Consider the following 15,416-nt stretch of genomic DNA (forward strand, 5'->3'; position numbering starts at 1 on the left):
GAGTCTTCTAGAGCCTGGGCATCCCTCACCCACGTCCAGCCCTCTGCAGGTCCTCAACCTCTCTCAGGCACCAGTCTACCACCCCTCCCTGGATGCTCCTCTGCCTCATTTGCTTCTCCTCTTTCTCCTCAGGGAAGCCAGAGCAACATTTAAAATCTTGTCCACTTCTACCCCTCCATCTACCTAGGATGAGCCCAGGAGGACATGGGGGGTGGGGCAGATTAGAAATTGCTAGCAGACAGGCAAAGCCTTGACCATCAAGCTAAGTACTGCGGAGCCAGAGATACTTTGGTTCTGCTCTTTTGGGGAAGGGTAGAGGTTTCCACTTTAGAAAGATGGCGTTGGTTGTACAGAGGAGACTTTTGAAGGGATCCAGATGAATAGCTGGCCATGGGGCCCAGAGCTGGCCTCTGCTCTCTATTGGTCTTTCCGACAGACTCTTCCCTTTTCAGCTGACATTGGCACCTCGATTCCTGCCAAATGCCCTGATCAGCGTGGACTTTGCTGCCAACTATCTCACCAAGATCTATGGGCTCACCTTTGGCCAGAAGCCAAATTTGAGGTCAGAGGGTGATGGTCTTGGACTTGGCAGGGGCAAAGGGAAGGGCTGAGGTAGAGCTGCCTCTCTTATGTGAGGCACAGTCAAGACCCTGAGAGGGATGTGCTATGTAATGGGGCAGCATCAAGGGCCATGCTCAGAGCTGTGGTGGAGGGACACCCAAGGATTGGAGGAGCTCAGGGTCCCAAAGGATGGACCTAGAGGCTGAAGAAGACGTGTCCAGGGGGTGAGAACACTGTGTTCTGGAATAGTGGGGACAGGATGGAGGGCAGCCCCTTCCAGCAGGCAGAATGGCCCTGTACTGGAGCTGCTTTGGGAGGAGCAAATACCTCCAGCACAGGCGTGGTGTGGAGGGGGTCAGGAAATCCTATTTCTTCCTGGTGGGGTGCTGACCCCTCTGGTGCCTGGTCCAGAAGCTGTGTAGGTGAGGTCTGAGCTCTTTAACTGCATCCTTGGGTTAATATGGGAGGAGAGCACTCTGGACCCTGGTCCCAGTCTCAGCAAAGGTTTGAAGCCTCACTGGGAAGTTGGCCTTGGGGCCCCTCAGGTGGGGTGAAGACTATGCCTTGGCCCCCAGGTCTGTGTATCTGCACAACAACAAGCTAGCAGATGCAGGGCTGCCGGACAGCATGTTCAACGGCTCCAGCAATGTTGAGATCCTCATCCTGTCCAGCAACTTCCTGCGCCATGTGCCCAAGCACCTGCCACCTGCCCTGTACAAGCTGCATCTCAAGGTAAGGAGGGAAGAGAACAAAGTGGGGGAAGAACAGACCCACAGCTGGGGCATGAGAGCAGGGACCTGCAGGAGAAGAGCTGGCCCAGTGGGCACAGCACTGCCAACTGAGGCTATGGGGCTGTGGGCACATGATAGAGATCAACAAGTCACTGTAGGAAAGCAGGGAGACACCTGGGCACCTGACCTTTGGTGTGGGTTGTGTGGGGGGCTGTCAGCACACACCCAGATGCTCTGAATCTCCTCTTGGTGGTCCCCTCTCCACAGTCCCCTCTCTACACCTTATCCTGGGGCCCTGTCCCTGTCCCTTGCATCTCCCTCATTCTTCCCTCCCTACTTTCCCACTCTTTAGAACAACAAGCTGGAGAAGATCCCCCCTGGGGCCTTCAGTGAGCTGAGCAACCTGCGAGAGCTGTATCTGCAGAACAACTACCTGACTGATGAGGGCCTGGACAATGAGACCTTCTGGTGGGTCCTCCTCTCACACATCCTCAGCCTCACTGTTGTACCCAGCAAGCTCCTCCCAGAGCCCACCCCCAGCCACGCACTGTCATGCATCCCTTGCCCATCTCCCCTGGACACTTTCCCTGGAGAAGGAAGGATCTGTAAGGTTTGTGCCTCAGTTGACAATGCTGTCCCCAAGAAGAGTTGATGTGTACAGCTAAGGGCTGCCAAGGTGGCAGGGAGTCCAGGGAATGTTGGCGGAGACTGGCTTGTTGGTACCAAATACATACTTGAACATTATTATTGAAAGCAAATGTATTTTCATTTTGGGGGACCCAGGGTAGCCACAAAAGGCTAACATAAGGTTCCACCGTGGCCTTCAAAGCTCTCATATATCAAAAACCTTGCACAGATCCTTCCTACACTGAGCTGCCAACCCCCATGCTTGGGTGAATTAGAGACAGCACCCCACCCCCATCCTGCCCCCCCCCCCCCCCGACACACACACCTCCCTTGGGAATAATGGTGGGATCAAGCAGATGTGGGTTCCTGCCTAGTTCTAATTCCTTCCTTCCCCCAGGAAGCTCTCCAGCCTAGAGTACCTGGATCTGTCCAGCAACAACTTGACGCGGGTCCCTGCAGGACTGCCGCGTAGCTTGGTCCTGTTGCACCTGGAGAAGAACGTCATCCGGAGTGTGGACGCCGACGTGCTGACCCCCATCCGCAGCCTTGAGTACCTGCTGCTGCACAGCAACCAGCTGCAGGCAGACGGTATCCACCCGCTGGCCTTCCAGGGCCTCAAGCGGCTGCACACTGTGCACCTGTATAACAACGCCCTGGAGCGCGTGCCCAGCGGCCTGCCCCGCCGCGTGCGCACCCTCATGATCCTGCACAACCAGATCACGGGCATCGGCCGCGAGGACTTCGCTACCACCTACTTCCTGGAGGAGCTCAACCTCAGCTACAACCGCATCACCAGCCCTCAGATACACCGCGACGCCTTCCGCAAGCTGCGCCTCCTGCGCTCACTTGACCTGTCGGGCAATCGCTTGCACTCGCTGCCACCTGGCCTGCCACGCAATGTGCACGTGCTGAAGGTCAAGCGCAATGAGCTGGCTGCCCTGGCACGTGGGGCGCTGGCAGGCATGGCCCAACTGCGGGAACTCTACCTCACTGGCAACCGACTCCGCAGCCGGGCCCTGGGTCCCCGCGCTTGGGTGGACCTTGCCCATCTGCAGGTGAGGAGGGCTGGGCCATGCCTGTGGGGTGCTATTGGTATGGCTGCCCTGCACCCATTCGTCTGTAGGACATGGTGAGGGCTGGGCCGTGAGGGAGGATCCTCTGGTATAGCCAGACTGAGCTCATTTACTTTCAGGTATCCATTGGGGAGAATAGGGAGGCAGAGGCTGGGCCTTAAGGTAACAGGGAGGTGGCCATGCAGAGGACATGACTAGCGTGCCTGGGTCAGCCCAGCCCACTTTGGGCAGAGTACAGAAGTGTCTGTCCAGGATGGCCAGATCAGGCTCACCACAGGTAGTTAGAGGTTTAAGGGCTGTGGAAGTAGGAGCTCATGCCTGCAGGTGGGAGGCCCACAGGACCACTTGGAGGCAGTTCAGGTAGCTTGGGAAAGTCCAGCTCATCCCACTGCAGGTACAGTGGTGGGTTCTTGGAGAAGGCTGGGCCTTGGGTTGGGAGGGTATTGCCCATGTCATGGGCTCACCTCACCATACTGCAGAGTGCTAGGGGCGGGGAGTCTGCCCAAGGCATTCTGGGGTTGGCCAGTGAGTGTGACTGCTGTGGCCACATGGTCAGAGTCAGTGATGTCTGGGCACATGCACTGAGCTTTTTTGGGTAATAGGTGGAACCTCCCAACTTAACAAGTATAGGCAAAAATGAAACTTTACTGCAGAACCAGGAGGGTGTTGCTGAAATGCTGGGTGGTTCCCCCCTGAACTGGCCACAGCCTCCCTACTGCCATACCAGAGCCCCTTCACAACCAGACCTCAACCTGGAGGCTCTGGGCCTCCACATTGCTGTCCCCTCACCTCAAGACATCCTCTGCTCTCTTTCTCAGGGTTCTGCTCAAGTGCTGTCTCCTTGGGAGGCCTTCCTTCGTTTTGTTTTTCTTCATAAGCCTGGTCCCCCGAGTCCTCAGGTCCTCTGCTTGCTCTCCTTGACTGCCCTTCCAGCCCGAATAAGAGCAAGCGTGGGCTTCTGGTCACTTCCTCGGGAGGGATGACTAGATAATTGATCCAACTTTATAGAACTTGCTATCTGGACTAGGGTGTCTGAACAGAGTGCAAGGCAGAGGTTGGGGGAGCCCTGAGGCAGAGCAGGGTGGGGTGTGCCAGGCAGCTGATCTTGCAGGTCAGCTGGGGTCTCACCTCATCCAGACTGCCCTGCTGAGTACCAGACCCCAGCACCTAATCATCTGTGCTGCCCCTCTTGACTGTCCCTCGGGAGCTTATTCTTGAGGACCCAGAGCCCATGTCTTCTCCTCCATGCCCATTCCTCCTGCTGCATTTTCCAACTCACTGAAGGGACAAGATAACATCCATCCAGGGGTACTTAGAAGCTGTCCTTGGCATCCCCTTCTGCCCTACTGACTTCCCTAGCAGCCTAGCAGCACCTGACTCTGCTGTGCTACCACCGTATCTCTGTCTGTCCACTTCTCTCCAGCCCCACTGCCCACACTCCAGACCAGGCCATTGTACTTTTTGCCTGGGGCCCAGCTCCCCAGCTCATCATTTCAGTACTCCATATGCAATCAAGGGTATCTTTAAAAACATGTCCTTTCATACTCCTGTCCTGATTCCACAGCTCCCCTTGGCCTTTTGGGGGCCCAGGACAGACTCCTGGCCATGGCCTTCAAGGCCTGCTCTGCCCCTGTTCCCAATGCTCATTGGCTCCTCTGCTTGAAGTACCTCTCCATGCTGCCCACCAGTGATAGCTAGTCAGTCATGACTTTCATCTGTTCCACCAGCCTACGTGCAGCCCCTACTGTGTGTCAGACAGAGTTTCAGAACTGGGGACCTGTGGGGGCTAAGACAGATAGAGGGCCACTACTACCTGGAGCACACACCTAGGACTCAAATAGGACATTGCCTCCTCTAGGAGGCCCCTTTCTCCTCTACCACTCATGGCAGGTCAGCTGCCTCCCTGAGCCTGGGGGAGCTCAGCCAGGGATGTCTGGTGGACAGAGGACTTTTCCTCACACTGTGATCTTTCTACAGGCAGCTGCTCCTGCTGCCTCAGAGCCCACCCTGGAGAGCTTTCCCTGGCCTGAGGCTGGGCCATGCCCCCCCTACACTCCCTCAGCACAGCCAAATTCCACTGACTTGTCCTTCTCAGTTTGGGCCCATCTGTACAGCTGGTCTGGCTTCCTGAAGGTGGATACAGTGTCTCAGTGGAGTTCGTGTCCCCTGAATCCATAGGCCCAGGATGTTTGGGATGCATGAGGAAATGGCTGAAGTGGAGACACATGAAGGGCACTGAGACCTGTGGGGACAGCAGAAAGCAGGAGCCCTGTGTGTAGGGGTGATCTGTGAAGCTCTTGCTCCCCTGGAATCCTGATGCCAATGTGCCTGGCTGTCTGGATTCATGGCCCCGGTTTTTGACCCTGAGGTTGGCCTCAGGGTAAGGAAGGGAGCTTATTGGTCATGGGGTCCTGCCCTGTGGCTGTACAGTGTCCCTCATAGCAACCTGAGGGACATTGAGAGTGGCCACAACAGCACATGCCACAGCCTCCTGCCCACTGCAGGTGTGTTCCTCTTCTGGGCAAACCCATTCCCGCTTCCCTGGCTGTGGGCTCCTGGCACTTGATGACTGAGTCTGACCAGCCTGGTACAATCCTGGCTATTGTACCAGGATCACTGTAGGCCTCACACCCTTGCTCAGGACCCCTGCGCATGTGGCCCTTGAGGTCCACAAATGAACACCCCACTTGTGTGCCCTCTAGGGCCAGTGGAGCAAAATTCAAAGACTGGAGGACCCTTGGCCTCTGCCTGTCCTAGGTCTTTAATCTGATGGGAGAAGTATGTTAAGAATTAAGGACTGTAGGGGCTGGGATTGTGGCTCAGCGGTAGAGCGCTCGCCTAGCACATGTGAGGCCCTGGGTTCGATCCTCAGCACCACATAATAATGAAATAAAGATAATGTGTCTAACTAAACTAAAAAATAATAAATATTTTTTAAAAAGAATTAAGGACTGTGACACCCAAATATCTTGGCTATGACTTCATGTGTGAAGGCAGAGGTGCTGGGTAGGGCCTATATCAATTAGAACAAGGGTTTGGAGTCAGGCACAACAGGTTTCAGCCTCTTACAGGCTGTGTGTCCTTAGATCACCTACCCTCTTTGAACTTCTATTTTCCCAACTGGAAAATGGAGATAATCATAGACCCCCTCTCCTCAACAGGATTATCATTAGATTTAGATAGGCTGGGGTTTGGTGGGAGTTTTGTAAGCTGTTAAGTGCTTTGCACAGGTGGGAGTCCCTGACTCCCATGGTCACCTCTGCAGCTGCTGGACATTGCTGGGAATCAGCTCACGGAGATCCCCGAAGGGCTCCCCAAGTCTCTCGAGTACCTGTACCTGCAGAACAACAAGATTAGCGCCGTGCCTGCCAATGCCTTCGACTCCACACCCAACCTCAAGGGGATCTTTCTCAGGTAGTAAGTCCCCAATGCCCTCATACAACCCTTGGCACATGCCCAACTCCAGCCAGACAATTGAGACCCGGGAGTATCTCATATGAAGAGACCAGTGTTTAGAGCCTGGTTCCACTACTGCCTGGCTGTGGGACCCTGGAGACATCACAGAATCCCATGAGCTTCTGCTGTCTCAACCCTGAAGGGTGAGGACAATTCTGGCCAGGTCTGATATGCCTCATAAATGGACTTTGGAAACTTTAAAACCAATGCACCATAGTGTTTTTGATGTTAATGTGATGGGAAGGAAACCCAAAAAACATCTTCCTGATTTATAGTTGGAAAAACTAAGGCCCAGACAGCACAGGTGACTGCTTTATCCACAGTCAGCCAGACTGGGCCTGGGCCGTAGAGCCACAATGTGGACATCCAGGTCCTCACTGGGCTCTAGGGATGTGGGACTGGAGTTTGCAGTGATTCCGAGGACCCAGCTCCTGGAGGATATGGCACTTCCATCCAGGGCCAGTGTAGTTCTTCCCAACACCCCCCACACCCCAATCCCAACCCTCAAATCAGATTTGAAACAGAAGAGAGTAGAGCAGAAAGCCAAGAGCTTGGTGACATTAGGTGGAGTGACATATGTTCAGGCTTCTACAGTGAAGCTGAGGTGCAGAGAGTAGGGGGGCCTGAGATCAGAGTCTCAGCCTTCCCATGGCCTGAGAGTGTCTCTGGCTCACTTCAGCAATGGCTTTGCCTGTGTGTCAGCTCAGGCTTTGGGGTTAGTGCAGGAGAGCAGGCAGAGAGCCATTCCCAGGTCTTCCACTCCCAAAGTCATAGTGAACATGTGTGCAGAGGGAGAATTCTTGCTTTATGGATGACCAGCCCAGTGCCATTCCCTGTCCCCAAGCCATTGTTACCCTGAACAACTGAGACTTCCCACAGTGCACCATGCTTCTCCACCCCAGGCCTTTTCAACTAATGTGTCATCTCTTGGAAATGATACATCTTTTACCTTCCAAGGTAAATAGTGGGGAGGGACCCCAGAGCTGGGCGCCTATGCTGACCCCTGCGTGGATGACTTCCTAGGTTTAACAAGCTGGCTGTGGGCTCTGTGGTGGAAAGTGCTTTCCGGAGACTGAAGCACCTACAGGTCTTGGACATCGAAGGCAACTTTGAGTTTGGTGACGTTTCCAAGAACCGTGGCCACTTGGAGAAGGAAGAAGAGGAGGAGGAAGAGGAGGAAGAGGAGGAGGATGAGGAGGAAGAGGACAGGAGATAGGGACAGGATGACACAGCTCTGGCCTAGGTAGGTGGCCTCTCTTCACCTTGCTTTCCTGTTCCTACCCCAGTCTATGCTGTCTCTGTCCATTCTTCATTCTCTGGCCTCTGTTTCATCCCTTCATTTTGCAAATCTACATGCTCATTTTGCAGATAGGGATGCAGCAGGCCCTGGGTTGGGGTATGACATCAAGCCAAGGAGACCAATCAGTGCCAGGGGATTCTAGTCCAAAGTGATCGGCACTGTGATGGCAGCAGCCCAGGAATAGACTGGACATAGGGCCTGAGGCTTGGGAATGAGGTCTAGGCTGGAGATGGGGATCCAGGCATTTTCAGCTTTGAGACAGGCACTGCAGCTGCAGATGGCTGAGGTCTTGCCTAGGGTGAGCAAATAGGGGGCGTGCAGAGGAGGCTGAGATGGAGCAGTCAGGAGAGGAGTTGGAAACCACAGACTAGCAGGCACAGGGGTGGGGGTGCTTAGCTGACCATGGGGCATGGAGAAGATGGACAGTTGGATCATCCATGGCTGGGTTTTGCACACACGTGTAACACAGGTACCTGCACCCATGCACATGCACACAAACACATACCTGTATCTCAGCATACATATACCAATGGACACACCCATGTCTAAGCATGTACACACATTCACAAAGCACACACACAACATGCATGCCATTCATGTGCATACAGAAACACACATATTCCATGACACGTTCATAGGCACAGGCCATGTAGTAATAGAACTCACAAGTGTGCCTGCATGTGAGCACACACATGTACCCTCACACTCAGGCCCTTGCATGTAGACACACATATGCATGCATGATTCATACAGACAGGCTTCTCCAGAAGTGGGGTACCCAGCCGGGTCAGTACTGCCGAGAGGCTGAAGGAGCTACTGGACTTGTCCACATGGAGTCATCTATGACTTTGTAGCAAGTGACTACAGGGAAAAATGGGAGTGAAGAAGTGGATCCAGGAGTGTAGATACCCTCACGACGTCTGGTTTGAAGAGATGCAGGGGCAGTAGTGGGTGCATGTGAGCTCAGGAAGGGCTCATTTCATTTGCTGCTCCTTTAGGGATGAAGCTGGTTTGGCTGCTGGTGGTGGCCATGAGGGGTGTGGTGCTGAGGAGAGTGAGTGTAAAGCACTGTGAGCCACAGGAGGCCAGGCTTTCTCTACCGTGGCTGGAGGCCCAAATGGTTGTAGTCACAGGCAGGCTGATAGTGGTGGCTGGATCTGAAGTCACATCAGCCAATGATTTCAGCCTTTCACCTTCTCCATGCAGTAGGGGGTGCTTAGCTGACCATGGGGCACAGAGAAGAGGGACAGTTGGATCATCCATGGCTGGGTTTTGACCAAGGGTATGGGACCAAGAGGACAGGGAACAAGGAAACAGAGTATATTAACAGGAGGATGACTGAAGTCATGGGTCCTGAGGGCCAGCCTAGGTAGGGAAGGCAGTAGAGACCGGAGGAATCATTATGCATAGACACTGGGGAGGGTGTTAGAGCTTGGGCACAGTGACAGTGGGTGGTTAGAAGGAGAGGCAGGTAGTCAGGGAGATGTCAGAGGTTAGTTAAGAGTTGGGAGTGAGTCATGCGGGGGGTCACAGGGCCAGGGTGTGGACATGGGTGGGAGCTGCTGGGCCACTTAAGGATGTTGACCTGAAGCAGGGTCTGGAGCAGAGAGGAGCCTGCAGGGCTGTTGATGGATGGCTTCAGCCCAGGGGGTAGACAGAAGGAGTGGAGAAAGGGGTGGGTCCCCGTTGATAGAAGCAGGACTGGCAGGGCTGTCTGAATGTGAAGGTGCAGACCCAGAGCCAGTGCCCCAGAGTCCCTGGCCCTACTTTTGGAAACCCTTTGGAAACCCTTCTCCTGAAGCACTGTCTTCATGTGGAGCCAGCAGTCAGCAACAGGGGTGACTGGCCATTCAGTGAGGACTTCATGGCCCTCATAAGGAGGGTTGTGGAATCCTGAAGTAGGGGATTGTCCCCTTTAGAGGACATTGGACATAGTCAGCATTTTAGGACGACCCTGGGAAAAAATCTTAGGGAGTGGCCAATGGGACCCAAAGGCTCTCCTGCCCACATTGGCCTGGACACTTCCCTCTGGCTCCAGGCTTCCAGGGTGACTCCCCCTCCTCATTCAGAGGAGCCTGGCCTACCCAGAGACCTCTCAATCAGGGTCATCTAACCTAACCTCTAGTCCATCTCTCCCAGGCTGGTTGTGGCTGGTAGCTCTGTCCTGGGCTGGCCCCTGACCTCTCCTACATGTTCTGCGGGACGATGGACCACCAGACTCCTTTCTGCAGCACATGCCTGTGCCCTGTGAGCCCCCATCTGCCACGGTCACATGGACACAGCCAGCGCTAAACCACGGGGCATCCCTCACACCACAGGCTAAATGCAGTCTCATATCCCTGCCCTTTCCTGCAGTGTGCCTCACAACCAGACACGTGCAGACACCACGTCACACCCCCACACACAGCTTGGCCACACATACAGCCAGCTGCTGCACATCACCCTCCAAACCATCCCACTCTGCCCAGGCCTGCCACTGCTGCCTTGCCTGCTCCCTGAGTCATGCAGATTTGGGGAAGGATCTGGCCCACAAGAGAGCCCACTCCCTCCTGTTGACACACACACACACACACACACACACACACACACGAGCAAATATACGTGTCAGTCACTTGCCATCTGCCCCGTCCTCTGTCCTTCAGTCCCCTGGAGAAGACACAGCTCAGCTCCTTGCTCCGTGTGGGGAACTCACAAAAGCTGGCTTTTGTTCCTATTCCTCCCTTTGGGGACAGGAACCTTTTGGACTTCTGCCCTGGCTCTGCCCCTGCCCCCCAGGTGCTAGAGCAGTCACCCTGCTGAGAGCCCCATCCTGCCTTGCCCTGTCAGGCCGCAGGCACTTTCTGATAGACAAGCCCCACTGAGGGAGCTTTGGGGCAGGAGGGAGGCAAGGCCCGGAGGATCCAGAAAAGGCCCAGCTGTGCCTCTGAGACACTCTTGAATCTTTGGGCCTGCAGGGAAGTTCTGGGTGCTTTGGGTGTTGTTTTTTAAGGAAAAAAATGATAAAAATCTCAAAGTTGATTTTTCTTGTTACAGAAAATCTAATATAAAAGCATTATCCCTGTCCTTGCAGCCGTGTCTACGTCTGTGTGCTTCCAGCCATGGGCTGGGCTGGCGTCAGCGTAGGGTTGGCAGCCTACATGCAAATCTGCACTTTGGCCAGACCAGAAGGAATCAGGGCAAAGTTCAGGTCTCTGAACTTTTGGGGCTCCCAAAGGAGTCACACAGGCAGAGAGCCAAAGAGATGGGCTTAGAGGTAGGTGAAGAGGCCTGGGGAGGTGTGTGCAGACACAGCTGGGTGGGAATCAGCAGGTAGGCCCACACTGCCTGCTCTGCATTCTCAGGAGCTGAACTTCAAGCAAAGGACCTGTTGGGCTTCGGGCTACTCAGGGCTCACCTGGAGGGTTGCCTTTATACTGAGGGGCTGTTATTGATGGGGTCAGTCCCACAGAGGTGGGAAGGGAATAGGACGCAAGCCTAGGAATGGGAGTAAACCTGACTTGGGGGCCTGGTCTCTGCAGACCTTCCCAGGGAAGAGGTAATAGACATGCCTTCCCATGGGGACAGAGTTAGGCCCACAGTGGGAAGCTGCAGAGAGGTGACATTCAGCTATGAGCAAAGAAAACTTCTGACAGGCAGTGCTACCCACTTGGTGGATTTAGATGCCCAGGAAGTAGTGATCTCCCTGCTTCTAGAGGTGTGTACGTACATTTCTATCAAGCTTGCTAAAGAGCAGACTCCTGCCTTGCGGGTGGGGGTAGACTCCATTACTCAAAGGGTCTTAGAAATGTGACCCAGGGAAGGGGCAAATAACCCTGTCTACATGAAGGTAGGAGTGACCAACAGCTTGACATCTGACTTCTCCTAGGTGGCTAGGGTCTGATAGAGGATGGTGGCCCTAAACCTCTAGCCCTGCAGTGGGAAGAGTTCTAGGGTGGAGGCCCTTCCTCCTCCAGCTGTGACCCTGGGAGAAGAATAGAAGTAGTTCAGGAGTTGGGGTGGAAGCAGCAGCCCTCCCAACTCTCCAGGTGACCTTGGGCAATTTAATCCCCTTTCTGGATCTCAGTGTCTTTGTGAGCATCCCGGTATAAGACCTTCGTAGACCACAGAGCCGTATCTTCTCCCTGTCACACATCTACAACAGGTTATGTGGCCAGGGCCCTTTTGTGTGCCCTGCAGGTCTCCTGGAATCACCCTGTGATAAAAGAATGAGGAACTCTCTAGAAGTGTCCTCAAGCATGTCCCCTATCTAAGGCAAAGCATTCACCAAAGGGAATAATAGGGACTGATCTCGTTGATCTCATTGCCCTGCCTTTAGTCAGGGTAGAGAGGTCTGTCTGCACTGTAGATCCCTGAACAAGGCCCAGCCACAGACAGGCCTATTGAGGTAGGCCCCCTGGGGAGGCTGATTTGCACCGTTTTCTGCACGTGACAGCTCAGACAGGCCTGTTTTCACTCTGGCCACCAGATAACACAGGCTACCTGCATTCTGATAACCTGTGTTAGGCCAACAAAGAAGTGCTGCTCAGAATGTGTTCTCTAAGCCATAGGACTTGAAAAACCAAATATCTTTATCTAGTTATCACTGAATTTACAAACACAGAAAGGGTATGAACTCTGACTCCACTTTCCCACATAGGCCTTTGTGGAGTTCTGACCCAAGGGAGCCACTGGCACCTCGGCCCAAGCACTTCCCTTCCCGAGGCCTGGCCTGGCCCACCCATCCCATGGGAGGCTGGCCTGGATGTGTCCACAAGGCCTTCCAACCCTGCTGAAGACATCTGTCTCCATATCAGATGAGCTTTTTGCGACATGTGGGCAGAGACAGGGAAGGCTGTGGCCCGTGGAAGGCGGTTGGGCCCGCCATTGAGGAGAGCCGATTAACTGAGGCCACATGCTCTAGGGTGGGGTAGGAGGCTGGCCTGGACCTGGACACAGCTGGGGCAGAAACCAGGACATTGTTATTTTGTCTTCATATATTGGAAGCGGGCCACCCTCTCCTTCAAGAGGTGGTGGCCAAGCCCCAAAAGACTTAAGTTAGCATCTTGGCGCTAATATTGCTTGTTTTAGATCTTGAGCAAGTGTTTTCAGCTCTCAAAGCCTCAAACCTGTCATCCAGAATGTGGGGACAATAACCCCTGCCTGGTGCTCTTTCAGGGCAGAAGTGGTCACAGCTAGGGCTTGGGCTTTGCAGGCCATTGCTCTCTGACTGGGGTTCCTGTAGGTACCTTCCCTTTTGAAGACCCCATTTTCCACCCATAGAGCCAATTCCAGCCCCTCAGCAAGGGGAAGAATGTGTGAGCATGTTCCCTGTGAGCTGTGAGTTAAGATCCTGCTCCTGGCTCCTGGCCCCAGGGGCCTTGCCTGGTCCCTGCAGCCCCTGCATGCTCAGACATTAGTCTCAAGCTCACTGATCTCAATGGTGCAATGGTCCAGACTGGTGATGGCTGGCTCCTCATCCTGCTCCACCTGTACAGGGACATGGTGGGGGCAGGCAGGACCCAAGGTCAGCTCGGAGGGCTCAGCCACACTCTTCACACAGCCATTCTGCTGGGTTGCCACAATCTCCTGGAGGCTCATGGGCTTGGTCTCGCAGGGTAGCAGTTTCTGGGGGAGGGAAAGAGGCCTGGTATCAGCAGGAGGGTCTGAGGATGGGTGGAACAGTGCAAACACAGGGCTGAGGACCGTGATGGGGACTTTTCTACAGACATGAGTGGACCAAGCAGGTCACTGGACACCAGTTCCCAAGCTGCCTATAGCACACATGCGTTAAGGAGCCCTGAAGACCCTGCAGCCCCACACAAGCCCACAGGTGTCGGAGTCATTGAGCAGGACAGCCCCATCCTGCCCTGGGGTGTGAGTCTCCCAGGGCAGGGGTTGTTATATTCTATTCCCACTGTCTCTCTTCTGTCTAGATCAGTGTTGGCCCTGGCAGGTGCTCAATAAATAAATGGTAGAGGAATTAGTCACCCTCTGTAACAGACAAGGAGACCAAAGCCCAGAGACAAGGGAAGACTGCTTGAAGGCTGCCCAGCTGGAAGGCCTGTTGCTCTGCCCGCCCCTCCCAGCTTCACCCTGCTAGTGGTCTCTGTTCTCACCTCGGTGCCTGTATCCCGAGCAAAGTCCTTCCGGCAGATGTGGGCCATGATCCCTGCAGCCAATGCATCACCCAGCACATTAATCATGGTACGGAATCGGTCCCTGGGAAACCAAAGTGGGCGGTGAGTGGTGGGCGTCTTGAGGGGAGCTGGAGAAGGACCATGTTTAATTCATAGGCATAAGGCCACTGCAGCAGTGGCCCAGGCAGTGCCGGGAGGCAGGGCAGAGTGCCCAAGCCCGCTCCTTGTGGGTGTTGAAGTGAGTTGGTGCAGGGTGGCTCCTGGGCACGTGGCTGTGTGCTGCACAGGACCCGGTGCTTAGGTGGGCCCAACTTAGCTTAATGCTCTGCAGTCACTCTCTTGAAGTTCTTGATAATTTTTGAACAAGGGGCCTCCTGTTTTCATTTTTGAACTCTGCCCCCTCCTCCCAAATTATGCAGCCAGCCTGCAGGCGAGTAGGCACTCCTACTGTGCTGAGCACGGCAGCTCCCTGGCTCTCTGCCCTGGGGAAGGGACTTGGCTCCCTGTCCTGCTGCCTGCTGCCCTTGCCAAGGGGTGGGACTGGGGTTGGGTGAACTCACAGAGCCCAGTCCACAGCGATGATGAGGTTGATGTCGTCGGTGGGCAGTCCCACAGAGGTAAGCACGATGACCATGGTGACAAGCCCAGCCTGGGGGATGCCAGCTGCCCCGATGCTGGCTGCAGTGGCTGTGATACTGCAGGGGGAGCGGCGAGAGGAAGAGGAGGAGCAGTAGGTGGGGATGGGGGGCTCATGTCTGGGCCCTAGCTCCAAGAAGGAGGCCAGAAGGCTGGGCCTCTGAGACAGCCACGTGGGGCCAAGGTTGCTAGGAATGCCACATTAGGTTGTTCTCATGTCCCTGCTCATGGTCCTATGACCCAGGGTCCAATCTGAGGCAAGTGTGGAAACCAGGGTGTGGCCCTGCACAGATTCTGTAGGTTCCAGAACTATCCACAGGTTCTGACCCTCCACCAGCATAGCTCTGCCCAGCTTTGCTGTGGCGTCTGGTCTCTAGGGTGAGGCCTGCCCCACCCAGTGCCTGCCCTTGGCTCCAGCTACACCAGTGCTCAGTCCTGTCCCTGGCCCACCTGCAGTGTCCGCCCCTCCTTCCTGTCTAGGCCCAGGCCCTCTTCCTTGCCACGCTCGGGCACCCTGAGTCCCAGAGACCAGCTCACTCCCAGAGCCAGTGCCGACTTGCTGTGTGGCTTGGTGTGAGTCCTTCACTCTTGCTGACCTCAGAGACCCCTCCAGGGTGTGGGTGTCAGGACGCACCTGATGGTGATGATCTGGCCAAAGTCCAGCTCATAGTTGTTGACCTGGGCAATGAAGATGGCAGCCACAGCCTCGTAGAGCGCAGTGCCGTCCATGTTGATGGTGGCGCCTACAGGCAGCACAAAGCGGGCAATGCGCCGGTCGATGTGGTTGTTCTCCAGCAGACACTTGAAGGTGATGGGCAGTGTGGCTGAGCTACGGGCAGAGGGGCCAGAGTCTGCCCACTGCCCTTCTCCAGGGGCAAAGACAGGCAGCTCATGAGAGGGGAGAACAGGTGCCCTG

At 55.0% G+C, this 15,416-nt stretch overlaps 2 protein-coding genes across 6 annotated transcripts in view; one reads left to right on the plus strand and one right to left on the minus strand.

Annotated features, from left to right (window-relative positions):
* Positions 1–15,416, plus strand: part of Podn (podocan) — a 34,820-nt gene that overhangs the window by 10,959 nt on the left and 8,445 nt on the right. For 2 of the 4 annotated variants that reach the window (XM_046450993.2, XM_046450990.2), the window contains exons 5-11: positions 453–562; positions 1,137–1,293; positions 1,645–1,760; positions 2,317–2,974; positions 6,258–6,406; positions 7,472–7,691; positions 9,888–10,817. In XM_046450993.2, the coding sequence (XP_046306949.1) occupies positions 453–562; positions 1,137–1,293; positions 1,645–1,760; positions 2,317–2,974; positions 6,258–6,406; positions 7,472–7,664 (1,383 nt within the window). In that variant the 3' untranslated portion in view covers positions 7,665–7,691; positions 9,888–10,817. Of the gene's footprint in view, positions 1–452; positions 563–1,136; positions 1,294–1,644; positions 1,761–2,316; positions 2,975–6,257; positions 6,407–7,471; positions 7,692–9,873; positions 10,818–15,416 lie in introns of those variants that run through there. The other 2 variants (XM_046450991.2, XM_046450992.2) reach the window with 2 other exon arrangements.
* Slc1a7 (solute carrier family 1 member 7) overlaps positions 12,299–15,416 on the minus strand; it is a 44,788-nt gene continuing 41,670 nt past the window's right edge. For both annotated transcript variants that reach the window (XM_046450994.1, XM_046450996.2), the window contains 4 exons: positions 15,135–15,329; positions 14,425–14,559; positions 13,844–13,946; positions 12,299–13,352 (listed from right to left, as the gene is read on the minus strand). In XM_046450994.1, coding sequence (XP_046306950.1) covers positions 13,134–13,352; positions 13,844–13,946; positions 14,425–14,559; positions 15,135–15,329 — 652 coding nt within the window. In that variant the 3' untranslated portion in view covers positions 12,299–13,133. The remainder of the gene's footprint in view (positions 13,353–13,843; positions 13,947–14,424; positions 14,560–15,134; positions 15,330–15,416) is intronic.

The sequence above is a fragment of the Marmota monax genome, unplaced genomic scaffold (genome assembly GCF_021218885.2).
Source record: "Marmota monax isolate L192 unplaced genomic scaffold, Marmota_monax_Labrador192_F-V1.1 WCK01_AAM20220418_F8-fsc00023, whole genome shotgun sequence".
Lineage (NCBI taxonomy): Eukaryota > Metazoa > Chordata > Mammalia > Rodentia > Sciuridae > Marmota > Marmota monax.